This window comes from Phoca vitulina, unplaced genomic scaffold (assembly GCF_004348235.1).
Source record: "Phoca vitulina isolate PV1807 unplaced genomic scaffold, GSC_HSeal_1.0 scaffold62, whole genome shotgun sequence".
Taxonomy (NCBI): Eukaryota; Metazoa; Chordata; class Mammalia; order Carnivora; family Phocidae; genus Phoca; species Phoca vitulina.
Genome location: NW_022589765.1, coordinates 6,547,165 through 6,575,073, shown reverse-complemented (window position 1 = coordinate 6,575,073; position 27,909 = coordinate 6,547,165). Strand labels below are relative to the sequence as shown.

The 27,909-nt window shown below is 44.6% G+C and overlaps 1 protein-coding gene and 1 pseudogene across 1 annotated transcript; one reads left to right on the top strand and one right to left on the bottom strand.

Annotated features, from left to right (window-relative positions):
- Positions 1–5,746: 5,746 nt before the first annotated feature.
- On the bottom strand, positions 5,747–25,944 carry CUNHXorf56 (chromosome unknown CXorf56 homolog). The gene is made up of 7 exons (XM_032391442.1): positions 25,721–25,944; positions 22,912–23,029; positions 11,531–11,572; positions 9,171–9,309; positions 8,523–8,612; positions 7,633–7,725; positions 5,747–6,482 (listed from the first exon to the last, which is right to left on the bottom strand). The coding sequence occupies exons 1-7, from the start codon at positions 25,842–25,844 to the stop codon at positions 6,420–6,422; spliced, it is 669 nt and encodes a 222-aa protein (XP_032247333.1). The 5' UTR covers positions 25,845–25,944; the 3' UTR covers positions 5,747–6,419.
- Positions 5,815–5,928, top strand: LOC116623926 (annotated as a pseudogene).
- Positions 25,945–27,909: the final 1,965 nt, after the last annotated feature.

The following is a 27,909-nucleotide window of genomic DNA, read 5'->3' as shown; positions in this document are numbered from 1 at the left end:
ATGATGGAAATCAAAGATCTAAATAAATGGAGAGATAACTGTGTTCATGGGTTAGAAAATGCACTATTATTAAGATGTCCATTCTCTCCAACTTGATCTTTAGTTTTTACACAATTCCAATCAAAATTCCAGGAAGAATTTCAGAGATACCAACAAGCTGATTCTAAGATGTATATGGAAAGGCAAAGGAACTAGAATAACCAAAGCGATTTTTAAAAAGAGCAAAGCTGGACAAGTCATCCTACCCAATTTCAAGACTCACTACAAAGCTATAAGAACCAAGGCAAGCCAGTGTGGTATTAGCGCAAGCATAGACAACAGACAAAAGAGAAAGTCCAAAAATATAGTTAATTGACTTTTGACAAAGGTACAAAGGCAACTGAACAGAGAAAGGAAAGTCTTTTCAGCAGATGGTGCTGCAACAACTGGATGTCTATATGCAAAAAAAAAAAAAAAAATGGGGTGCCTGGGTGGCTCAGTCGTTAAGCGTCTGCCTTCGGCTTGGGCCATGATCCCGGGGTCCTGGGATCGAGCCTGCGTCGGGCTCCCTGCTCAGCAGGAAGCCTGCTTCTCCCTCTCCCACTCCCCCTGCTTGTGTTCCCTCTCTCACTTGTGTCTCTGTCAAATAAATAAATAAAATCTTAAAAAAAAAGAACCTCTACACATGCATCACACCTTATACAAAAATGAATTCAAAATGGGGGCGCCTGGGTGGCTCAGTTGGTTGAGCGTCTAATTTTTTATTTCAGCTCAGGTCATGATCTCAGGGTCATGAGACCAAGCCCCGCATCAGGCTCCGTGCTCAGCGGGAAGTCTGCTTGAGATTCTCTCCCTCTCCTGGCTCGCTCTCGCTTTCTCTAAAATAAAAATAAATCTTTTTAAAAAAATTAATTCAAAATGGATCACAGACCTAAATGTAACATATAAAACTTACAGAAGAAAATCTGCATGATCCTGGGTCATGAAAACTACTATACTATTAAGAAAATAAAAAGACAACTACCACCCTGGGAGATATTGCAAATCACATGTCTGATAAAAGATTTGTATCTAGACTATACAAAGAGCTCTTAAAACCCAACAATAAAAAAACAAACCCAATTTAAAAATGGGCAAAAGATCTGAAGAGATGCTTCTTCAAAGAAGACATACGGGGCACCTGGGTGGCTCAGTTGGTTAAACGACTGCCTTCGGCTCAGGTCGTGATCCTGGAGTCCCGGAATCGAGTCCCACCATCGGGCTCCCTGCTTGGCGGGGAGTCTGCTTCTCCCTCTGACCCTACCCCCTCTTGTGCTCTCTCTCTCTCAAATAAATATATAAAATCTTAAAAAAAAAAAAAAGACATATGGATGGAAAATTAGCTAATAAAAATATGTTTAAGACAACAAATCAAATAATCCAATTAAAATGACTAGACCTTTCTCCAAAGATATTATACAAATGGCCAAGAATCATATGAAAAGTTACTCAACATCAATAATTGTGGGGCGCCTGGGTGGCTCAGTCAGTTAAGCATCTGCCTTCGGCTCAGGTCATGATCCCAGGGTCCTGGGATTGAGCCCCGCATCGGGGGAGTCTGGGGGTCTGCTTCTCTCTCTGCCTCTGCCCTTCCCTCCCACTTATTCTCTTTCTCAAATAAGTAAATAAAATCTTTTTAAAAAATTAAACATAGAATTACCATATGATCCAGAAATCCCACTTCTGGGTATTTGCCCAAAGATTTGAAAGCAGGGTTGCAAAGACATCAGCTGTCATTAGGGAGATGCAAATTCAAAAGCACAAGATACCACTGAGAAACTGTCATGGATCAGAGGAGACTAAAGAGACATGGCAGCTAAATGCAGTGTGCGATCGTGAATGGGGTCCTCGAACAGAAAGAGGACATAGTGGAACAGCTGGTGAAATCCAAATAAAGTGTGTGGCTTAAGATTATTGCACCAATGTTAACTTCTTAAGTTTTGGGCACTGTACTATGGTTTTATATATATTAGTCTGCTTGGGCTGCTATAACCAAATACCATAGACGTATGGTGGTGTAAACAACAGACATTTATTTCTCACAGTTCTGGAGACTGGGAAGTCCAAGGTCCAGGTGTCAGCTGATTCAGTTCCTAGTGAGAGCTCTTTTCCTGGCTTGCAGATGGCCGCCTTCTTGCCATGTCTTCATGTGGTAGAGAGAGAGGCAGGTAGAAAGAGAGAGAGCTCTCTGGTCTTTTCTTCTAAGGGTACTAATCCCATCATGAGGGTCCCATCTCATGACCTCATCTAAACCTAATTACTTCCCAAAGGCTCATCTCCAAATCCCATCACACTGGGGGTTAGGGCTTCAACATAAGAATTTTGGAGAGGACATGTTCAGCCCAAAGCATTATATAAGATGTTAATATTAGGGAACCTGAGTGAAGAGTATACAGGAGCTCTCTGGACTATCTCTGGAACTTTTCTGTACATCTAAAAGGATTCAAAGACTTTAAGGTAAAAAAACCCAAGGTCAGAGGCACCTGGCTGGCTCAGTCAGTACAGTGTGTGACTCTTGATCTCAGGGTTGTGAGTTCAAGCCCCACGTTGGGCATATAGAGCCCACTTTAAAAAAAAAGAACAAATGGGGCGCCTGGGTGGCTCAGTCATTAAGCGTCTGCCTTCGGCTCAGGTCATGATCCCAGGGTCCTGGGATCAAGCCCTCTCCCTCTCCCACTCCCACTACTTGTGTTCCCTCTCTCGCTCTGTCAAATAAACAAATAAAATCTTTAAAAAAAAAAAAAGAACAAACAAACTCAAGGTCAGAAGGGTTGAAGGTGAGAGGACTTCAGATCCCCAACCATAGGATCAGGCTGGGTCAGAAAGATGATGGGTAGTGACAGAATGGCAATACTGGGAGAAAACAGGAGGATCGAGGTTCTGTGAAGTGTAGAAGCAGGTTTAGTTCATCATAAGTGATGGTTTTTGTTTTCCTGGAGGAGTATCAGATACTAAAAGCTCAAGTGTAATGGACTGTGCTTTGTTATAACTGAGTAAAAAAATGGAGTAGTTGGGGACACCTGGGTGGCTGAGTTGGTTGGGCGTCTGCCTTCGGCTTAGGTCATGATCTCAGGGTCCTGGGATCGAGTCCCACATCGGGCTCCTTGCTCAGCGGGGAGCCTGTTTCTCCCTGTGCCTGCCACTCCCCCTGCTTGTGCTCTCTCTCTGACAAATAAATAAATAAAATCTTTTTAAAAATCTTACAAAAAACAGAGTAGTCAGAGAGGTAAAGCAGCAGCAGAATAAAACATCAAGGAAATTAAAAAGGGAAGCTTTTGCCTTAAGAAAAGGAGGTGGTCCACAGTGATAAGGATCACAAAATGGTGGAGACAAGCTAGTTTTTAAAAAAGATTTTCAATTTCTCTTATGCAGCAGAATTACACTTCCAAATGTCACTAATTATTAGTGGAAACATTTTATAACATTTTACTATTTTATTACAGTTGACAATCTGCACAAACACAAAAGAAAACAGAGTAAGAGTCTCCAAAATTTCAATATGGCTCTTAGTACTAACATTTTTTTTTTAAAGATTTCATTTATTCATTTGAGACACACAGATAGAGAGAGAGAGAGCATAAGCAGGGAGAGAGGCAGAGGGAGAGGGAGAAGCAGGCTCCTGGCTGAGCAGGGAGCCCGATGTGGGGCTCGATCCCAGGACCGTGGGATCATGACCTGAGCCGAAGGCAGACACTTAACGACTGAGCCACCCAGGCGCCCCTCTTAGTACTAACATTAAAACACCGTATTTGCTGCTAAAATCCTACAAGAAAATAAAGAGAATAGAGAAACCATGGCATATCATTTTAGTAAGTATTTCAATATGAAAGAAGCAAACATTAAAGAGCACATGTTTATTTGGTGCTAATGACATCATGATTTGCAGTCTTTTTTTTTTTTTTTAAGATTTTATTTATTTATTTATTTGACAGAGAGACAGACAGAAGAGCACAAGCAGAGGGAGTGGCAGAGGGAGAGGGAGAAGCAGGCTCTGCATCGAGCAGGGAGCCTGATGCGGGACGCGATCCCAGGACCCTGGGATCATGACCTGAGCCAAAGGCAGACGCTTAACCATCTGAGCCACCCAGGCGCCCCATGATTTGCAGTCTTAAAGACGAAGCAAAATGTGTAATTTGAACCAGATGTTAAAATGGTTCAGGGATAGTATCTAAGGACACATATTTCAGAAAATATGTGGAAAGGTGACGACACGTCTGCTACAGGGAGTCCTTTATGTAAGTGTCTCGACAGCGCATTTTACTTGGCTTCTCATCATGAAATTGCTATCTGTTCTCAATATTAGATTAAAAAAAAAATCCTACAGGAGAAGCAATTCAGCCTAGTTCTATAGTCAGATTTTTGGCTTTATCACTTCTTGGCTATGGGATCTTGGGAAACTTATGCTCTCGGAGCCTCAGATACTCGTTTGTGAAATGAGAATGAGAACAGTTAGACCTATCTCATAGGACTGTCGTCTTGTTTAGATTTGGATAATACCCCGTAAAGTGCTTTCCATGGCATGTGACACTTAGTAAGTACCCATTAAAGAGTATTATCCTCATCGGTAAACTACTGCTATTTTTGATTATAAGTACTGATAAAATAACCATCCTTCACATCTAAAAACAGAACAGGTTTAGTGGAAGTAAGAGCATGAGAGCAGCAATGTTAGGAGACTGTGATCACAGAAGTCTGGATCGCTCTAGAATCTTGGATCTCAGAGGTTGTGCACATGGCAGCCAGGCTGCAGTCATGGGAATTTGTGGCTAAAGTGGCATAAAGGTAAAGGTCACTGTTTGGAGGGGAGGTCAAGGAATTGTGAGGAGATTATGGTTGGCCATCCACATGCTGCTGAAGTACCTTTCAGAACAAGGACAGGAAGTGAGGTGGGGAGAGGAAGACTCCGTTGCAAAGACCTCACTGGACGCAGGAGAATAACTTGGGAAGATGGTAGCACAGCCACACCCGTGCTTTCCCAGGACCCCGGCCACCCCTCTTTCTCCCAGTTCTTGCTAGCTCACATCTACCCCCCTACTCCAAGCTACTTTGCCTTCCAAAGAAGGAAGGCAGGAAAAAAGCAAAGAAAAATGCCCTATTATTTCCCAACAGCGCCTCACATACATGTCTTGGGCGACTGCTCAGTGCAACCCACCGTAGAGAGTACAAGGAGGTTCAAGGCCCCTTCTGGCCCCGACAGCTTGTAATACAGGTGAAGAGATCAAAACAGGCATGTGACACTCCATACTGCTATCACTGAGATAGCGTGACATGAAATATTTTTTTTATTTTTAAAGATTTTACTTATTTATTTGAGAGAGAGAGAGCGTGAGAGAAAATGAGAGAGAGCATGAGTCGGGGAGGGGCAGATGGAGAGGGAGAGGCAGACTCCCCGCTGAGCAGGGAGCCCAACGCGGGGCTCGATCCTCAGGATCATGACTGAGCCGAAGGCAGATGCTTAACTGACCGAGCCACCCCGGCACCCCTTAATATTTAAATAGACAACACTCCTCTACAAATAGCAAATGTGAAATACAAGCTAGCCAACAGATACTTTTGTTTTGTCTCAGTATCATTTCTTACTCTAGGTCTCCCTCCCCTACCCACATACGGAAGCAGTACTCTTCGTAGCTGCCTAATGGACGCTAGTTACCTTGGGTTGCTTAATGCGAGCCCGTTTTCCTTTAGATCGGGGCTACCCTACCCACCCCCCCCTTACTCTAATCTGGCTGTTCCTTCTTTAAGTACAAAGTCCGATAAGGACTCACCTATAACTTTACCATTTGAAGTAAAGGAAGCAAGACTATACTTTCAGGGATCATTTCTGTAGTTTGTTACCAGGGAAGTTTCTCTGAACGTGAAGTTAAAGGAAGCTTTATGTAGATTCTGGCTTTTCATGGATTCTTTTTCTGACAGTAGAGAGATTCAAACCCTAGCCAATTCCTGCCCATCTAAGAATAGAGTCACTTAAAAGAATCAGAGTTGCTGTAACTTTAAATATAATCCATGCCACTTTTTCTATGACACATCATACTACTTTTTTCAAAAATCTATAAACATTTTATTAACTTTGAAGAGGAAATAAGAACAGCTACTTTAGAAACAAGAGACACTCGAGCACTGATGTGTTCACAGAGTTCCCACACAGCTGAAGAAGTTTACATCAAATGGACAAAAAATAGTACAGAAGACCTATATACAGAAAGATTTAGAAAGCCCATCTCTAGAAAGCAGGTCAGATGGACTCAAAGACCTCACCAAAAGTAGGAGGAATCAATGGGAAGCAATGGAAAGCCTTCTGTTGGGGCAAAAACGTGGCCACCTGTCCATGGAGTCAAGAAACGGTTCTTTTTCCTCCTCCTCTAAACGCCTGCCTCCGGTCTGGGTTGAGAGAAGGGTCCTGATCACTTGAACTGGTTGTCAATCAAGGTCCCCTTCATCTTTGCTTTCTTGGCTTCCAGTTCAGCCTGGAAAGGAAGAAAAGTATATGCCCTGAGACGTGCCATAGAAATTCTGACTTTCCTTCCTTCTTCTTACTGCCCAAACACTATCCTTTGGTGTTCATTTAGTACAGAAACTAGAATAGTGGTTGGCAGGTCGTTATGAATCTCTGGCAACCGCTTTCCACCCCTCCTGATATTACGGTACAGACAACGATGGTGTCTGCGTGGTAAAAGGCTGCAGTCGAAGGTGATCAGCGCGGGGCTCCTCCAGCCCCAGGCCCCCCAAAGGGCCAAGGGAATGAATACTGTGGTATACCACTGGCCTATACCTGGCAGAACAGGAAGAGAAACACTGTTCTAGAACGGTGTTACTTCAGGTCGTACGGTCCACGAACTGTTGGTTGCTGGTTCGTGCAAGATACACGTAAAACCGAGTTAGCATTCGGAAACTTACACAGTCATTTGCCAGAGTAATAACAAAATAAAATAATTTAGTAAGAGCACTCGAGGCAAATGCATTTCTGTGGCATTTTATAAATTACAAATCTGTTCTTGACAAATAGGAGACTTAAAAAAAGAAGCAAGCCCCGGTGCTTCCCCTCGGCAAATGTGACAGGCACGGCTCTCAACCATGCCGCTCCCGAGACCCACCACCTTTGTCAGCGAAGAAGCCTCTCTGGTCATCAGAAGGGCCGGCACAGCCCCTCATGGGGCAGCAACGCAGTGACGTCCGATGGTAAAGAGCTAGCGGAAGCGCATCAGGACCCAGAAGACCCAGCTTGCAGGCGCCATCGAACGGGAAGGGTGCGCGCGCTACGAGGAGCCCGTGGCCGACACAGAAAGTGGGGGCGGCCCCCGTCCCGGCGCTGCCGATGTAGGCCCTGCTGCCCGCCCTCGCACCCCGGGAGCGCGTCCACAGACCCCGACCTTCACCTCCTGACCTCGGGCCCCAGGTAGCAGGTGCAGGTACCGTTCTGGTCAGGGCGAGCCGACAAGTCCTCTAACTTCGGGCCTGGAGCCCGTGGTCACTAGACAGGGTATGCCGACCGTTACAGGCCAGGGTGAGACAGCTGGCCGCCAGCTACACCGGTGCCCCCCGGACTTCCTGCAGGAGTTCCCTGAGCGTGGGAGGCTCTCTCAGACCGAGAAATGCCTGCCGCCCTGGGCCACTCACCAGCTCCTGCAGCCGCCTTTTGCTCATGCCCTTGCGCTCCAGCTGCTTTTCGATCACTTTGGCGTTCTGCGCGTACGAGTCGGCGACTTCTCTCTGGGGGAAGAAAAGCAGCACCCGTAAGCCGGCAGTACCAGAGTCAGAGACCGCAGGTGGCAATTCATGCTACTCAGATCTCACAATTATTCCGGAAATGGACTCTGTTCCCTTTAAACTCATCAGCTCTTCAATAATCCAGGAGAGCTCAGGTTTCGGCCGAAACCATTTGAAAAATAACCAATAGCATCTCCCTGTAAACCTCATTATACTGAAGGACCATAAAGGTTAGGAGAGCCTCATAAACCACTCGAGCCGGACTGGACGGGACCCGAAACCGTGGAGTCCAATAGGCTTTACACTCAAGAGGGATGAGGGATTTGCCCCACGAAAGCATCTCAAAACACATTAGGAAAACACCACTGATCCAGTCCAACTCCCCGGTTCTCATTTTATGGATGTCCTCGGGATCCAGGGAGACAGGAACCGGCCCAGGCTCCTCTAGTTTCTTACTAGCAGACTAACGCCTGGGAGCAACATTTCTTTCTTTCTTTCTTTTTTTTAAAGATTTTATTTATTCATTTGACAGAGACACAGCGGGAGAGGGAACACAAGCAGGGGGAGTGGGAGAGGGAGAAGCAGACTCCCCATTGAGCAGGGAGCCCGATGCAGGATTGATCCCAGGACCCTGGGATCGTGACCTGAGCCAAAGGCAGACGCTCAACGACTGAGCCACCCAGGCGCCCCTGGGAGCAACATTTCTAATTACTCCGCTACTCGAATGGGCTGGTTTTAGAGTCCCCGTTCCTTCCGGGCCCACCCCCCAATCCAGTTCCCTTGAGAGCAGAAGCACTCACAGCCTCGATCTCCTCTTCCTCCTCATCAATGGTCGACACCGTGACGGAGCTGAACTTGCCCATGTCTTTCGTCCGTTTGGTCATCATGACCTGGAGTCAGAGGAGGAGGAATCAGTCTCGTTCACTGCAAGAGCCTCTGTGAGCTGCGCATGCGCTCCTGTGTGTGTCCACCCGCGGGCGCGCACACATGACTGGTTGCAGGGGGAGGCGGTTGGAGGGGAGGACACACCTCTTTGGGACAGGCTGGCCTATCTAAAAGTACCAATGGGGTGGGTTTTTTTTTTTTTTTTTTCTATTTGGATTCTATTTTTCTAACATTTGCCGTCAAGGCTTTTAAAAGTATATTCAAAAATGAGCCTCCTTCCTTTCGTTTTAACTGTCCACACTGAAAAAAGAAGACATTTCAAAGGAAATCAATGTGAATCAAAACCATACAATTTCTAGCTTTACTCCTGGGACAGCCGTAGGAAAGAAAAAAGAACGCATACTGGATGTTACATGTAACATCGGCTTACCCATAAAGATGGCGTCCTCTTAATAAAGAATGCATGCATAAAGGGCACTTTCTCATTATAATCTTATTTAAAGATGGAGGGTGATCCGTAGATTCGTAGCTATATAAACCAGTCAGTCTCCTTCAATAATTACCTTCTTAGGAGGCTCTTGTTTCTGAGTATAGATGTTCGTTTTGCCAAAGCCCTGGCCGAACTTGACCACTGCTCCGTCCACAATGAAGGTCACGGGGGCATTCTTAGGCTGGGACTGATAGAAGAGTGGCAGGCCACACCTGCAAAGAGCAGAGCCAATCTCTGGGAAGCTCACAAGCCAAATCCCCGAAACACTGACTCCCAAAGCGCGCTCAGACGCTGGGGAACAGTTTTGTTTGTGGCGTAAACTAAGGATTCACTCCTTCCAGTGTTTCCCAAAACTACTTCGTAAGAATCACTGAGGAATCACTTTAAACAAGTAAGAATTTGTTACAACTGCTGCTTGGATTCCCAGGTCCCTCCTTCCAAAGATCGTGATTCAGCAAATTGGGGAGCTGAGGCCTGGGAACCTGTCACTTTCCTCAGTATCCCAAGTGATTCTTATCATTGGACAAGCTTGGGAAAGGCTGGCCCCTGCCACTGTTTGCTTTCCAGTTAAAGCTGCTGCCATTCTGGGGCACCTGGCTGGCTCAGTTGGGAGAGCATGCGACTCCGGGTCACGGGGTTGTGAGTTCAAGCCCCATGTTGGGTGGAAAGATTACTTAATAAATAAAAATTTTAAAATAATAAAAGTTTCCTAAAAATACGTATTTTTAAAAAAACTGCTGGGGTGCCTGGGTGGTGCATCCAACTCTTGGTTTCAGCTCAGGTCAGGATCTCAGGGTCGTGGGACTGGGCCCCGCGTCAGGCTCTGCACTCAGCATGGAGTCTGCTGGGGTTCCCCTCCCCCTCTCACATAAATAGATATATCTTTAGGGGGAGAAAACTGCTGCCACTCTTCCAAGAAGTCTGGGTACCTAGCATGGGGTTTTGTCTGGTTTTGTTTGGGTTTTTGCGGTGTCGAGAGGGAGTATGAAGGCTCCACTGCAGTGGTTAGCAAACTACTCTGTGGAGTAATCGTCGTACTTTCTTTGGTCGGGCAGTTTTACTGTACTTTTTCAGCTACATGAAGTAGACTCATAAGACATGATAAAATGGGGGGCACCTGGCTGGCTCAGTCGGTGGAGTGTGTGACTCTTGATCCTGGGGTTGTGACTCTGAGCCCCACGCTGGGTGCAGACATCACTTAAAAACCAAATCTTAAAAAAAAAAAAAAAAAAAGACATGAAACAAAGTTAACAACTCTAATGTGGCTGGGAACTAAAATGCCTTCTCAGGCATTTCCGTGCCTTGATTCTTCCATCATGAGTCTTCTGAGAGCCGAGATGTAACTGTCGTGCCATCAACAAGATGAACCTTACTGTAGTTTAGTATTCTCACTATTAACGGCCTAAAGCTGGACATGTATACATAGCTTTAAAGAACAGTTTCTAAAGTTCTTGGGTCTGTGGGCCTACAATAGGCTTTATAAATAAGTCTGGATTACATTATGCTATGTTCCATTTACCATATGACCCAGCAATTCCACTCCAAGAGAAAACGCATGTCCCCACCAAGATTTATACTAGAATGTTCATAACAGCTTTATTCAGAGTAGTCAAAACCCTTAGCAACCCAAATGCCCTTCTGCGGGTGAAGAGCAACACCGGTGCCATGGATACTACTCAGCCACAGACAGGAACAGACTAGTGATCAATGTGACAGCTTGGCTGAAACCCAGAAGCACTGTGCTGAGTGCAAGAAAGCAAACGTCAAAGATACGTACTGTACGTAGCAGAACACACGTTGCAGAATTTAGGTAACACTTTTAGGAAAGGCAATAACATTTTTAGAAAAGATGAAACCGTAGCTTCAGAAGGCAGATCAGTGGCTGCAGTGGGCGGGGGGGGGAGGGGGGGCGGTGGAGGGTGAAGAAGGGGACTGACAGCAAAGGGCACCCGGGGAGCCGGGGAATGGCCTGCATCGTGGCAGGGGTGGTGGTAGAGGACCGCAGGCTTCTGTCGGGACTTCTCAAATTGTATGCTTAACACAGGCAAATATGGGGGGCGCCTGGCTGGCTCCGTCAGGAGAGCGTGTGACAGTCTTGGGGTTGCGAGTTCAAGCCCGACAGTGGGCACAGGGATTACTTAAGGAAAAAAAGGGCAAATTTTGTCATATATAAATTACATGTCTATTGAAAAAATGATACTATGTTAAAAAAAGAAAAAAACCAGAACATTTCTGTGACCAGCTGGTCAGAGATGTGACTTTGACTAGTCTGTCCGAGGAGCATATTGGTATTTGTGTAGCTGCAGTTCGAAGGCAGCTGGGATCGTAAGGATAAAGATACAACAGAGAATTGTATCCGCCTAATTCTTTTCCAAACACGTTATTGCCTCTCCTTTCTTCTGCTTGGAGAAAGCCGCGCTGTTAGATACCTACTTGGCACACTTCTTCCTGTACTGCCGTTCAATGCCTTCAGGCCTGTGCAGAAAACGGAATTAGAAAAAAAAAGAGATGAACAAATCTCATAACCTACCCGCCTCACTACCTCATTTCTTCAAATGCTAAAAAAGGGCCTTTCGAAAGTTTTCATTTCCTAGATGAACCGGCTAGCTGAACGTGTATTAATCTTAAGACATCCCCGCCTCCCACACACGTTTCCTGAGCCCCGAGGACGGGTCAGGCGTCCCCCTGACCTGGGGGGGGAGGGGCAGAAGCTATAGTCATAGCAGCGGCCAGGCTCACGGGTAACAACAACAGCAGCGCTAATACTAGCAACCACGTGTACACCGTGCTCAAGATCACACAGAGTAAGTCACTTGCGCCTTAGAGCGACGCTGTGAGGTAGTTCCTATTACCATTCCCATTTGACAGATGAAGGCCCCCAAGCACAAACCAAGCACATGATTTGCCCCAGGTCAGAGTCCGGAAGCAGAATAGGCTGAATTCAAGCCGAGGCCGCCACGCTCAAGAGCCCACAAGACTGCCTTAGGTAAGCAACTCTGCCACCCACCCAGATGCTTAACGGAAACCCGGGGACTCATCCTTGATTCTTCTCTTTCCCTTATTTCCCACACCTAGTCCATCAGCAAATCCTATGGATTCATCATCTCCAAAAAAAGATCCTGAACCTGTCTGCTCTGCTCCACCTTCCGGCCACCATCTTAGCCCAGGCCACCAGTATCTCTTCCTTGGCCGACTGTCATAGCTTCTGGACTGGTCTCCTCACTTCCCCTCCCCTTGTTTGTTTCCATTTTTAATAGGCAATATGCATACATGGTATACATATGAGTACAAAGAAAAGCAAATATCCTCCCCACCCACCCTTCACCCACCCAGTTCTCTTCCCCGGGGGGCAAATATTGTTTCTGGTTTCTTCTGTTCCTCCCAGAGATAACTGATGATATAAGCAAAGAATCCTTATTGATATATAAATAAAATATATTTTATTTCTTTTCCTTTTTAGACAAATGCAGCATACCTTACACTGTTCTCTACTTGTTTGCTTTTTTTTTTTTTTTTAAAGATCTTATTTATTTGACAGAGAGAGACACAGTGAGAGAGGGAACACAAGCAGGGGGAGCACGAGAGGGAGAAACAGGCTTCCCGCGGAGCAGGGAGCCCGATGCGGGGCTCGATCCCAGGACCCCGGGATCATGACCTGAGCTGAAGGCAGACGCTTAACGACTGAGCCAGCCAGGCGCCCCTCTTTGTTTGCTTAAAAATGTGTCCTGGTTAGAAAATATATATGTGACCCTTCCTTACCAATTGACAAAGAGGTGTCCCATTCTTCATAAGGGCTGCATTGTATTCCTTTGTGTGGATGAACCGAAATGTCTTTTACCTGTTGGATAAATTCCTAGAAGTGTATCCACTTTATTTTTTTTTTAAAGATTTTATTTATTTATTTATTTGACGGAGAGAGAGACAGCGAGAGAGGGAACACAAGCAGGGGGAGCGGAAGAGGGAGAAGCAGGCCTCCCGCCGAGCAGGGAGCCTGACGTGGGACTCGATCCCAGGACCCTGGGATCGTGACCTGAGCCGAAGGCAGACGCTCAACTGACTGAGCCACCCAGGCGCCCCGCGTATCCACTTTAAATTCTGATAAATACTGCCAAATTACTCTCTAGGGAAGTTGAACCAATTTATGTTCCCACCGCCAAAGTGAGAGTTCCTGTTTCTCTCCAGTCTCACCAACACCGAATGTTATTAAATTGCACGACTGCCAATCTGGCACGTGAAAACTGTGCTCTCACAATTTGCATTTCCTTTTTTAAAGAGTGAAGTCAGGCATCTTTTCCATATTTTATAGGCATTTGTGTTTTCTCTTTTTGGGTGAACTGTCGGTTCATATCTTTTGCCTGTTGAGTTGTCTTTTTATTGTCTATTAAGGAGACTTGCAAATGTTGACGGGCCTCGTAAATATTTCTTCCCCAGTTTGACATCTGTCTTTGACTGCCCCCCCGGCAATGTGGAAATTTTAGATTTTTGTGCAGTCAAATCAACAGCATGTGTGCATGCGTGCGCGCATGTGTGTATTCAGTTAGGCCTTCTCCATTCTAAATTCATACCTAACATACAAACTTTAACTGCTATTCTAGAATCTGCTTCCACTACTGTTTCGCTCCAAATCATTCTTTAAACAGAGGCAGGAGTGGCTTCCTAAGACACCTAGAATAAAATCCAGCCTCCTTACCATGTAGGCCTCCCAGGCACCAGCTGAGCACAAAATTGGGCCCCCGTCTCTCTCACAGATGCCCTCCCTCACTATGAACTAGCCACACCAGGCTTCTGTTCTCTGAACAAACAAGCGCTTTCCCACCTCAGACCTTTCACACACACGCTTCTCTCTCCCTGGAATGCTCTTCTCACTGCTTTCCCCTTCTCATTTTCAGGGTCTCAGCCACCTTTTCAAAGAGGTTTTCATGAGATTCTCTGTATGAGCCCTTTGTTTCATTCACAGGACTTCCCCTAATCATAATGACTTTATTTTTCTGTCATCCCACTAGACTGTAAGGTCCATGAGATCAGAGATTAACGGAGACCATGCCTGTCTGACCACTCTATCCCCAGAGCCGAGCAAAGTACTGGAAACAAAACAGACATGCAATAAACATTGGTTGAAAGAATTCTTTTAGGAATTTGGTTTAGTGAGGAAAATTACCATCACGGAGGTAAGTTCTTAAATGGAGAAATGTGTACTGGGAACGCAGAGGTGGGAGCACCAAGTCTGTCCGAGGCAGTTATGTAAAGCTTCATGAGCAGGTGATTGAAAGCCAACAGTCCTGATAGAAAGTGGTATTTCAAGCAGTGGGAATACTATGTGCAGAGCCAAAACAGCACAGCATATTCAGGGAATTACATAGTCTAATGTTAGTAGGACTTTAAAAAAAATCAAGAGTACTACTGGTCTGACAGACAGAAAAAAGATCTGTAAGATTATACTATGAATGACCATATGGCAACAAATTAGATAATCGAGATGAAATGGGCAAACTCCTAGAATAGAACAGAAACTGCCAAAACTCACTGGAAAAGAAACAGAAAATCTGAATAGACTATTCCACGTAAAGAGATTTAATTAGTAATCAAAAAACTCTGCACAAAGAAAAGCCCAGGACGAGTGGCTTCACTGGTGAATTATACTAAAAGTTCAAAGAAGAATTAATACCAACGCTTCACAAACTTTTCAAAAGAGGAGGAAACACTTCCCAGCTCATTGTACGGAGCCAGTATTACCCTGATACCAAAACCAGACAGAGGCACGACGACAACAAACTAGAGATCAGTATTGCTTAAGAATACACAGGCAAAACTCCTCGAAAAACAAAAAATACTAACGATCTGAATCCAGCAGCATTTAAAAAAGATTATACATGACCAAGTGGAATTTATCCCAGGAATGCAAGATTGGTGCAACACATAAAAAATTAACCAAAGCAAGACACCACAGTAATAGAACAAAAGAGAAAAAAAAACACATGATCATCTCAACATCTCAATAGACACAAAAGAAAAGCATTTGACAAAATTCAAAACACTTTTAATATTCCAGGAATAGAAGGGAACTTTCTCCACCTGATAAAGGGCATCTATGAAAAACCCACAGGCACTAACAGTTACATAAACTAATATCATACTTAATGGTGAAAGACTGAAAGCTTTTTTCCTAGGATCAGGAACAAGACAAGGATACTCACCCTCAACCCTTCTATTCAACATTGTACGAGGAGTTCTAGGAAGCGCAAGTAGACAAGAAAAAGAAATAAAAGGCATCCAGATTGGAAGGGAAAAAGTAAAACCATCTCTATTTGTAGATGACATGATCTTACATATAGAAACCCTAAAGAACACACAAACATACACACAATTAGAGCTAATAAGTTTAGCAAGGTTGCAGGTTACATGATCAATATATAAAAATTAATGGTAGTCCTATATACTAAAAATGAACAATAAAGGGGCGCCTGGGTGGCTCAGTCGTTAAGCGTCTGCCTTTGGCTCAGGTCATGATCCCAGGGTCCTGGGATCGAGCCCCACATCGGGCTCCCTGCTCCGCAGGAAGCCTGCTTCTCCCTCTCCCACTCCCCTTCCTTGTGTTCCCTCTCTCACTGTCTCTCTCTGTCAAATAAATAAATAAAATCTTTTAAAAAAAAAAAGAACAATAAAAAATAAAGTTAAGAAAACAATTCCAGTTACAATAGCATCAAAAATAATAAAATACTTAGGAAAAAGTTAACAAAATAAGTGCAAGACTTGTGCAATGAAAACTATTAAAACATTACCGAAAGAAATTAAAGAACACCTAAGTAAATGGAACAACATCCCATGTTCGTGGACTGAAGACTTAACATTATTAAGATGGTGATACTCTTTAAATGAATCTACAGCTTCAACACAATCCCTATCAAAATCCAAGCTGGCTTTTTGCAGAAATTGACAAGCTGATCCTAAAATTCACACGGAATTGCAAGGAATCTAGAACAGCCAAAACAATCTTGAAAAAGAACAAAGTTGGAGGACTCACATTTGCTGATTTCAAAAACCACAAAAGCTACAGTAATCAAGACAGGGTGGTACTGGCATAAAGATAGATCAATGGAATGAAACTGAGAGTCCCAATAAACCCATACATACATGGTTAATTGATTTTTGACAAGTGTACCAGACCATTCAAAGGAGAAAGAACAGACTTTCAATAAATGGTACTGGATATCCACATGGACAAGGATAAATTGATTAGATCCTTACCTCACACCATCTAAAAAAATTAACTCAAAAAAAATTTAACTCAAAATGGATGAAAGGCTTAAACCTAAGAACTAAAACTATAAAACTCTTAGAAGAAAATGTAGACATAAATCTTCAAGACCTTGAATTAGGCAATGGTTTCTTAGATAAGACTCCTACAGCACAAGCAAAGAAAAAAATAACTGGACTTGATTAAATTAAAAACTTTTATGCTTCTAAGAATACCATCAAGAGAGTGAAAAGGCAATCCACAGAATGGGAGAAAACATTTGCAAATCATATATCTGGTTAGGGGATTAGTATCCATAATATATGAATTCCTATGACTCAGCAATTAAAAGACAAATACACCAATTAAAAAATGGGCAAAGAATTTGAATAGACATTTCTCCAAAGAAGATATGCAAATAGCCAAAAGGTACATGAGAAGATGCTCAACATCATTAGCCAGCAGGGAAATGCAAATCAAAACCACAATGAGATACTATTTCATGCATACTAGGATAGCTATAATCAAAGAGACAGACAATAACAAATATTGGTGAGATATTAGAACTCTCATACATTACTGATGAGAATGCAACCGCTTTTGAAAATACTGTAACAGTTCTTCAAAAGGTTAAACATAGAATTACCATATGACCCAGCAATTCATTAGTATACACCCATGAGAACCAAAAACACATTCACACAAAATCTTGTACACACGTTCACACATTTACAACATTACCCGTTAATAGTAAAAAAAAAAAAAAAAAAAGGAAAGAGCCCAAATGCCCATCAACTGATGAACAGATAAACAACATGTGGTATGTCCATACAATGGAATGTCATTCAGCCACAAAAAAGAATAAAGTACTGAGTCATTCTACATCAAGGATGAACCTTGAAAACATGCTAAATGAAAGACAGTAGACACAAAAAGCTATAATATTTATGGTTCCTTTTTAATGAGGTATCTAGAATAGGCAAATCCATAGGGACAGAAAGTAGATTAATGGTTGCCAGGGGCTGGGGGAGAAGGAAATGAGGAGTGACTATTATTAGGTACAAGGTTAGTTTTGGGGGGTGATGAAATGCTCTGGAATTGGTGATGATAGTTGCACAACCTTGTGAATATACTAAAACCACTGAATTGTACACTGTAAAATGGTGAGTTTTATGATATATGACTTACCCCTCAATTCAAAATACTAAATCTCTGAGGGTGGAGCTGAGGCATTAGGGCTTTTCTTTTTTTAAGTTTTTTTTTTTTTTTAAGATTTTATTTATTCATTTGACAGAGACAGAGATAGCGAGAGCAGGAACACAAGCGGGGGAGTGGGAGAGAGAGAAGCAGGCCTCCCGCAGAGGAGGGAGCCCAATGCGGGGCTCGATCCCAGGACCCTGGGATCATGACCTGAGCCGAAGGCAGACGCTTAACGACTTAGCCACCCAGGTGCCCCGATAAATGTTATTTAAAAAAAAAAAAAATCAAGGGGCACCTGGCTGGCTCAGTTGGTAGAGCATGCGACTCTTGATCTCAGGGTCATAAGTTCAAGCCCCACAATGGGCGCAGAGCTTACTTAAAAAAAGAAAAAGAAAAAAAAAATCAAGGAGTACCAGGAGACAAGGATCACAGAGAGCCTTCAGGCTTCGATTTTACCCTGCTAACCATGATTTCTAAAACTGTACTCAACCATGACCCCTAAATGAAACTAGATAAGGGGAGGGGAGGAGTCCTTAATGGGTTGGGCTCAACTCTTCCCCAGTCACAACAGCTTCCTGCTTATTTATACTTCTGGACAAGCACTTCATTTGAAGAAAGGATTCATTGTCTAAAAATGTTTGAAAAACACTGCTATAGGTGACAAAGAGTCACTGAAAGATTTGAGGCAGGAGACTTATGTAATGTGCATTTGAGATCACTCAGACAGTAGACAACAGACTGGAGGAGAACAAAATGAAAGGCAAAAAGACCAGATAAGAGGCTGCTTCAACAGCCCAAGCAAGCGATGGTGGGTACTGGAAAGATGGCACTGCAGCAGGGCTAAACAGGAGGCAACTACAAGAGAGACTGGAAGGCAGAGTCAACAGGACATGGTGAGTGACTCGACTGGTGTGTGCAGGGGATGGTGGGGTTGGGGATGGATGAGACAAAGGGAGGACTGGCTCGCAGATTCCGGCTTGGGCCACTGCATGAATGGGGGTGTCATTGTAGGAGGAGGAGGAGAAGGAAGGAACTGTATTTGGCTGATAGTTAGAGACCTGTCTGCAGTGGCTTCAGCACCATGGTTTGTTCTCCTGTAAAAGACATCCAGAAGAGGGGCGCCTGGGTGGCTCAGTCGGTTAAGCGTCTGACTCTTGATTTTGGCTCAGGTCATGATCTCAGCATCATGAGATCAAGCCCCACATCGGGCTCCATGCTGGGCATGGAGCCTGCTTGGGACTCTCTCTCTCCCTCTACCCCTGCCCCCCACTGTCTCTCCCCCTCTTAAAAAAAAAAAAAAAAAAAAAAAAAACGTGGTTCATGGCCGTGACCGGGACCCAAGGACAGTGATGGCAAAAGCTCTGTAATTCTTGTGGCCTTTCCTTCCCGGTCCCAGGATGGCTGCCAGTCCTCCAATTATCACGTCCGTTTTCCCAAAAAGCAGGAAGGAATAAGACTAGAAGAGTAAAAAGGCCTTCCCTTGGAAGCCTCATCCAAAAACTTCTATCCCTTTTACTTGGCAAAAGTGAAGTCACATTCAGAATCTTACGGGTCTTGGGGGGGGGGGGCACTGGACTATACCCCCTAACTTTGCAGATGCCAGTATACAGGCAGGTATAAAAGAGGAGTGTCTGGTGGTGCTGGGTCAGCCCATCTGCAGTATTTCCTTACTAGAGAAATGAGGAGTTTGGCCTTGGTCATGTTGGATCTGAGACAGAACATCAAGTGAAGAGGTAGAGCAGGCAGTTAGATATGCAGTTCTGGGTACAGGAGAGAAAGGTGGGCAGATCTAGATTTTGTGAGTCACCAGCACGGAAGTGTAACTGACGCCATGAAAAGTTGTGAGAACGTCCAAGGAGAGTATAAAGAGAGAGGGGGTAAGATCCAGGTCAGAGCCCAGGGGAATACCAACATTTAAGGGGCAGGCAGCAGAAGAATCCAGAAGACTGAGAAAGCCAAAGAAGTACGAGAATCTCCAGAGCAGCTTCACAGAACTCAAGGAAGGAGAGCATCAAGGGAGGCAGGGTCAACAGAGAGACAGAAAAGCACTGGATTTGCAACACTGGGGCTGCTGGATGGGAAAGGGGGCCTGGGGAACAACAGTGTCAAAAGAGAGGCACTTTAGAATGAAAGGCTTGGAGGTGGACCGTGATGGGCTCCAGGGCATATGTACTCTTTTTTTTTTTTTTTAAGATTTTGTTTATTTGGCAGAGAGAGAGGGAACACAAGCAGGGGGAGTGGGAGAGGGAGAAGCAGGCTTCCCGTGGAGCAGAGAGCCCGATGCGGGGCTCGATCCCAGGACCCTGGGATCATGACCTGAGCCAAAGGCAGACGCTTAACGACTGAGCCACCCAGGCGCCCCCCCCCTTTTTTTTTTTAAAGTAGGCTCCATGCATGTAGCCCAACACAGGGCTCAAACTCACGGCCCTGATACCAAGACCTGAGCTGAGATCAAGAGTCAGACGCTCAACCGACTGAGCCCCCCACAGGCCCCTGGGATCCTGGGCATATGGTGTGCAGAATGCACATGTTCCGCACCTGGTGCTCTCACACACAGCGGGCTAAGGAGTGAGAACGGGCCGAAATGCCCCCAGGGGAGCAGGCCAGAGTAGGCCACTGGACAGACTGCTCATGATTAGAGCAGGAATGACGTCAACTGGGGGGAGGGGTGGGAAGGGAAGTTCACCCTGCCTTGTTGGTAAACTCTTGAGAACTCTCTGGCCCAAAAGAGTCACTTGGCCAGAGGCCAAGAGCCTGGGCAATACCTGGCTCTAAGGCTAGGTCCCAAAGCTGGCTCGCTTCCAGGAACAGGCTGGTTCGATGCCGGGGTTTCTACTTCAGACTAAAGCCACTCCGTTTTCTGGCCTCTGGGTGAAGGCATCTGCCTTTTAGTGCCATGGGGGCCTGTGGCCTGCTGTGTTCTTAGATCGGTTTCAATATATAGTAATACTATTATAATTACTATATGTAACTATGATATATATATAATAAACACATCATAAATATCTTAGTGATCTTAAAGAGAGCGAGAGCGAGTAAGCTCAAGCAGGGGGAATGGCAGAGGGAAAGGGAGAAGGAGACTCCCCCGCTGAGCAGGGATCCTGATGTGAGGCTCCATCCCAGGACCCCAGGATCATGATCTGAGCTGAAGGCAGACGCTTAACAGACTAAGCCACCCAGGCACAGTTGGCAATTTTCAAAATCAGAAAACTAAATAAGGGTTAATGGAGGGAGAAAAAGCATAAGACAACGGGTTAGCTTTAGATAGGGCATCTTACTTGTCAACCTTCCTATTTACCATAACGGAGTATTTTCCCCATGTTTCCCAAAGGGCATTCCTTTGTAGATTTCATCAATTTTATAATCTGGTTGTATTATTGGCCTCGAGTTGTATCCTCTTCAGCTGCACAGTTCTAGAAGCCCAGCTGTCACAATGGTGCTCGAGCCTGATTTGCTATTGAATGTCACCTAGCGGTACTTCTTTTCGTTACTGTGGGCTGACAACAGTTTGGTTTCTTAAATTAACATAGCAAGATGTCAGCCTGTCGCTTTTCCCAGCTCAACACTAGAATACAAGCTCCATACAGGCAGGGTTCTTTGCTTATTGACTGGTTGTACGGGGTTGGATGGTATCCCTTAAAAAGTCATGTCCTTCCAGGAACCTCAGAATGTGACCTTATTTGGAAAGAGGGTCCTTGCAGATATAATTAGTTACAATGAGGTCATGTAGATGAGTAGAATGTGCCCTTAATCCAATGTGACTGGTGTCCCTATAAAAAGAAGAGAAGAAAAACAGACCGAGACACAGGGAGAAGGCCATGTGTTGATACAAAGACTTAAGTGTTGCATTTACAAGCCAAGAAATGCCAAGGATCGCACGCCTGGGTGGCTCAGTTGGCTAAGCGTCTGCCTTCGGCTCAGGTCATGGTCCCAGGATCCTGGGATCGAGCCCCGCATCGGGCTCCTGCTCAGCGGGAAGCCTGCTTCTCCCTCTCCCACTCCCCCTGCTTGTGTTCCCTCTCTCGCTGTGTCTCTGTCAAATAAATAAATAAAATCTTTAAAAATAAAATAAAATAAAAAATGCCAAGGATTGCTGGCAACCACCAGAAGCTAGGAAGGGCCAAGGAAGGATCCTCCCCTAAAACCTTCAGAGAGACCATGGCTCTGCCAACAGCTTCATTTCAGACTTCTAGCGTCCAGAAATGGGAGACAATTTCTGTTGCTTTGAGCCACCTAGTTTGCGGTACTTTGTGACAGCAGCCCTAGCAAATAAATACACTGGCATATCACAGGCTTCTGGACAGGACCTGGCACAGAGCGGGAGCTCAGGAAATGAAATGCGGGGGAAGGAACACCTGGACTTTTTAATTCCCTACAACTGACCTCTCTGTGGCCTCAGGCACCTGTTGATAACCACCCTCCCCAGACATACGCACTTCCTGATACTCTCGCCTCCCGTTTTCCACATCGCCAGGTTCCAATTATTTTGTCTGCTTTTTAAATGTCAATGTTCCCCAGGATTATATCTTCAGTCCTCTCTCTTCTTGCTCCACATTCCATGCAATGTTAGCCCTTCCCAGGTTTCAATTCCTTATCTCAACCAAGGACTCCCAAATCTCAAACAGATCCAACCATGTCACTCCCCTGCTTAAAAGAGAGAGATGGCGCTTGCCGGCAGGTAAGGTCCAAACTTGCCTACTTCAGCATTTTACTCTGTCCCCACCTCAGGATGCACGAACCCCTTCCTGTAAGTCACCTGGGCTACAGTCACCAAGGACCATTCCAAGTTCCCAAGCACACCATAAGTGCTCCTTTCAATGCTTCCATATTCCCTCCACCGGGATGCTCCTCAGCCCCCTCATCTCCTTGGTGAAATCCTAGTTCGAGGCCAAACACAATTGCCATCATCTTTTGGTGCCTTTCCTGACCACCTTTCAGGAGAATGACCCGCTCCCATCCGTTTTCCCATAGCTTTTGGCTCACAGCTTTAGGCATTTTATCCTATCACAACAGGTGGCCCGTTCCCCCACTGAGCTGTGGGCTCTGCAATGGGAAGGGCAGTACCTTATTCATCTCCACAGAGCCAGTCCCCAGCTTGGTGCCTGGCACATGGCACACTCCAAGACATCACAGGTTGAATGAACTCATTCTACTTGCAAAAAAACCAAATTACAGCTATCAAATAGCACATTATCACATCTCAGCAGCATTTCAACAAAGCACAGCAAAGGTACTGCTGCATTAACAGAAGTTAGAGAGCTAACACAAACGTCAAAGTGTTGGGCCCATAAGAACAACCTGTTTAGCACTAGATGGGGTACTCATATTCCTCAGAACCAGACCGAAACACAAGAAGGAAATCCTAGCATCAACCTCTTACCTCCGAAGATACATGGTCTCCTCGTCTTCCGTGTTACAAAACTTGTGGGCGTGTTTGGCAGCATCAATCACACGGGACCGATCCCGGGGCCTCATGGGCAATTTCTCTAACTGACAGTCTGAAGAAATGGAGTAAGATTCGGTCACTAGAGCCACTGAAAAATACCCTGGGGCAATCACAAGTGTTCAGTGGGGCCCTTAGCACTATAATGTTTTACTATAATTACTAAGGCTTACGGAAGCCTATTATTGAATTTCCCAACTGAAAATGACGTGGTGTGAGAAGATCTGGAGCTCTGTTACCATCGTGGCGATCTTTGGCAAGTTACTTCCTTTTGTTTTTTTTCTTTCCTTATTTGAAGGATAAGTAGATGACAATATCTCAAAAGTCCCTCCCAGCATGGCAAGTTTGCTGTGTTTCTGTGATCACAGTACACTTGGTTTGTGTTCTAATGCATGAGAATCAGACGAGACAATCAAGCGTCCTGAAACGCCGATGAGGAGGGCATTGGGAAAAGTGGTTAAGCGCTTAGAAAAAGAGAGAGAGGGTCACTGCTATGCTACATGTGGCGAGGAGTGTCAGTCTGAAAACAATGAAAACATACAGGAAATAAATGAGGTGCAGTTAAAAAGCAGACGGAAATTGATATAATGCAAATGAAGTACCTAAAGGGTCACAGAGAAGTCAAGTGATCACAGTGATTTGAGATTAATGGAGGAAGGGGCGGGGGAGTTAGAGAGCACCAGGCAGTCTGCATGTTCATTAATCTTCACAATGACCTGCTGGAGTAGACATTTTGTATTCCTAGTTTAGAAATGAGGGAACTGAGGCTTACAAAAGGCAAGAGACTTGCCACACATTTACTAAGAGGGAGAACAAGAATTCAGACTCAACTCTAGGTGATTAAAAGCGAACTCATTTATACAACAAAGATTTGAGGGCTCTCTATGTACCAGGCGCAGTTCAAACACAGTGCTGGGGATTCAGCAAAGGACAGAGCAGAGTCCCTGCCCTGATGAAGTTTACATTCTAGTGGAAGAGGCAGAAAATTTAAAAATAACAGTTATATAACATGACCTTGGATAATGATAAGTGCTAATAAAAAAAATTAGCAGGATATTAAGAGGATGGACAGTGATCTCAGATAGTGACAAGTGCTACCAAGAAAAATCAGGCAGGGTAAGAGGACAAAGTGTAATAAGGGTGCCATTTTAGATAGTCAGGGAAGAGTTTTCTAAGGATGGGATATTTCAGCAGAGACCTGGATGAAATAAGAAAGCACCAAGGGAAGAGGGTTCGAGGCAGGAAAAAACAGCAACCCCAAAGGCCCTGGGGGCAAAACATTTTGACATGATGAAGAAAAATCAAGAAGGCTACTGTAGCTGGAGCGCAGTGAGCCAAGGGAAGAGTGTTAGGAGACGAAGTCCAAGAGGTAGCTGAGGATCTGAACATGCAGGGTCTAGGTACAGACTTTGGTTTTACTCTCAGTTTTACAGGAAAACACCAGTTTGGAACAGGACTCTGGTTGCTGTGCAGAGAACAGACCACTGGAGACAAGGAGTGGAGAGTAAGAGGCTGTGGTAATTCCAGGTGAGGGATGATGGTGGCTTGGACTAGAGTGGCAGAAATGGAAGTGGTAAGAAGTAGTCAGATTCTGGAAAGATTTTTAAGTACTGGCAGGATGTGTTGATGGACTGGATGGGTGTAAGGTACGGGAAAGAAAAGTCAAGCCTGATTCTGAGATTCTGGGTGACCAGTGCTACCACTGACTCTGCACTAGGGTGGAACAGTGGCGAGCAGGAAGTACGGGATCATGAAGTCGATTTGAACATGACTGTTTTTGAGAGACCCATCAGACATCCAAGTGGAGACAGGGAATAAGCAGCTGGAGTGTGAAGAGAAGTGTAGGTTAAAGATGAACATTTGGGAGGCATCAGCATGCAAATGGTATCTAAAGCTTGGGAATGGCTGTGGTCACTTAGGGAGTGAGTACAAATTGAGAATAGGTGAGAGGACTGAGCCCTAGGGGCTTGCAGTGCCTAAAAATCGGAGTCAGAGAAGGAGCTAGACACTGAGGAGGGGCAAAATCAAGGTAGGAGGAAAATCGGGACATTGTGGAGTCTTGGAAGCAAATGAAAAAAAAAACTGTTTTAAGAAGGATGGAATCATCATCTTTGTCAAATGACACAGATGAGGACTAAAATGAGCATTGATAACCGACCACGGGGACTACTAACAGGTTCAGTTATTGACCTTGACGGGTGAGGTGGGAAGAGAAGTCTGCCCGAAGTGAGGTCAACAGGCAATGTGAAGTGAGGATGCAGCGACAGGCAATATAAGCAACTCTTTTTAGAAGTTCTGCTAAAAAGGAAGCAAAGAAATGGGGTTACAGCTGAAAGAGAACGTAGGATCAAGGGAACGTTTTATTCTCGTTTAAGAGCTATGACAGCATCCTAGTACGCAGCAAAAAAGTTACAAAGTTTCTAGAGGCGGAGTGGGAAGAAAGGGAGATAAACAGTTTATTTTTTCTGAAAGAGGAATTTAGTTTTGAGGGAATACACTCAAGGTTAAACAGAAAAGCTGCCCTGGAGTGGGGCAGGGAAGCACCAGCATGGAGCAGGAAAGCCCACCAATCTTCAAAGAGACGCGCCTCCCAGATCACAGCCAGAGAAAATCTGCCCTCGAGAACCCGAAGTTTCGCTTCTCGCAGACGCCCTCCGGTTCCCAAAGATCACATCCAGAGAAAATCCGCCCTCGAGAACCCGAAGTTTCGCCTCTTGCAGACGCCCTCTGGTTCCCGACTACTTACCCAGCACCAGGACCATCTGGCCACACAAACAGTAGTAGACGTGGAGGGGCTTCTCGCCGTCGTCATACTCCTCCCGATCCCGGGTGTCGGAGCAGACTACCGACCGCGACACTACTTTAGGCATCGTTCGTAGGAGCAGCCCGAAAACGCTCTGCCAAAACTAAGGGTCGCGTAGAAATGACGTCACAGACCGGCGTCGAGCCTTTTCCCAGCCGCAACGCTGGTCACGTGTCAGTAGCGTTCCTGTGGACTTCCGGGCCGGTCCATTAGGCCCGGATGCGCGGGGGCGTCCTGAGCCTTCAGAACCTCCTTTGCCTCGGCCTGAGTTAGGTGCAACTGCTTTACTTGGGACACTCTTGACACTATTTAAATTATTCATGTATATTTCTGTACAGGTATGTATATGCAGATACAATAAAACCAGATATAACAAAGAACTATATTTACACATTATAGGCATAATACAGGTTTTAGGTGTGCCTCTAAATAGGATTTTGATTTTAATGGCTGTATTCAGGATGAGTACCTAATGAAGTAGAGGTATCTTTTTTAACTTGAGATATAATTCATATGACATAAAATTCACCCTTAAAAAGTGTATTATGTGGTGGTTTTTAGTATATTCACAAAGTTGTGCAACCATCACCACTATCTAATTCCAGAACATTTTCATCGTCCCATATAATTAGCAGTCACTCCCCTCTTCTTCCCAGCACCTGGCAACCACGAATCTACTTTCTGTCCCTAGGGATTTGCCTCTTCTGGACATTTCATATGAAAGGAATTAAACAGCGTGTGGCTGTTGGTGTCTGGCTTCTCTGCGTAATGTTTTCAAGGTTCATCCATGTTTTAGCGTGAACGGGTAAAAATAGGAATGAATCCGTAAAAAGGAACTTCATTCTTTTTCATGGCTGAATACCCTGTTTATGGCTATCCCACATTCTGTTTATTCATGAGTTAGTGGACATTTGGGTTTTTCCCACTTTTTGGATATAATGATTAATGCTACTGTGAACATCAGTGTACAAGTTTTTGTGAGAACATATGTTTTTAGTTCTCTTCGTTGTATACTTAGGAGTGGAATTGTTGGGTTATATGGTGACTCTATGTTTCACCTTTTGAGGAACTGCCAAGAGTGTTTTCCAAAGCAATTTTACCATTTTACATCCCCATCAGACTATATATGGAGGAGGTGGTCTGATTTCTTCAAATCCTCCACCAATAATTATTTTTGTCTGTCTTTTTGATCATAACCATCTTGGTGGGTGTGAAGTGATATCTCACTGTGGTTTTGATTTTCCTTTCCCTGGTGGCTAATGTTGAGCACCTTTTCACGTGCTGACTGGTTATTTATGTATTTTCTTTGGAAGATACTGAAACTGAACATACTGAAACTCTGCCAGGACCCTCTTTGTGGAGGACAAGAGCCTGGAGCAATCCAGAATAAGGACACTGAGACAGTTTACATTGGCTAACTTCAAAAATCCAAATGAAGACACCAAAATAGTGGATTTTTAACAGAGAACTTAGTGAAGGCCGTAGGAGCTTGTGTCTAGAAATTGACAGTTTGGCTGCAGGAAGTGTAGTGTTCAAGACACACAGGATGTAAACCAAGGGGAATTTAAAGCCATCTGCTAGACCTCAAATGAACATGAATTAAATAAAATATACAAGAAATGTGGTGTATATATATACAATGGAATATGACTCAAGCATAAAAAAGGAGATCTTGTCATTTGCAACAGCATGCATGGACCTGGAGGATATGATGCTAAGTGAAATAAGTCAGACAAAGAAAGACAAATACCATATGATTTCACTTATATGTGGAATTGAAAATACAAAACAAAGAAAAAGCAGAATCAGACTTCTAAATACAGAGAACAAACAGTTGCCAGATGGAAGGGGGTGGAAGAATGGGCAAAATGGGTGAAGGGGAGTAGGAGATACAGACTTCCAGTTACGGAATGAAGGAGTCGTGGAAATAAAAGGTACAGCATAAGGAATATAGTCAATGGCATTGTGTTAGTATTTCGTGATAAAGGATGGGAGCTACACTTGTGGTGAGCATAGCATAATATATAGAGTAGTTGAATCACTATGTTGTACGCTTGAAACTAATGTAATATCGTGTGTCAAATATAATCAGATTTTAAAAAATCAGTTCAAATCTTAAGGAATCACAGTGT

What these genes read in the sequence shown, in the direction of transcription:
- CUNHXorf56 (XM_032391442.1), bottom strand. Translation starts at nt 25,844, where the DNA reads ATGCCTAAAGTAGTGTCGCGGTCGGTAGTCTGCTCCGACACCCGGGAT. An exon ending in GAGACCATGTATCTTCGGAG is followed by an intron (nt 11,573 to 22,911) that starts GTAAGAGGTTGA and finishes TTTTCTGCACAG; the next exon opens with GCCTGAAGGCATTGAACGGC. An exon ending in TACAGGAAGAAGTGTGCCAA is followed by an intron (nt 9,310 to 11,530) that starts GTAGGTATCTAA and finishes TGCTCTTTGCAG; the next exon opens with GTGTGGCCTGCCACTCTTCT.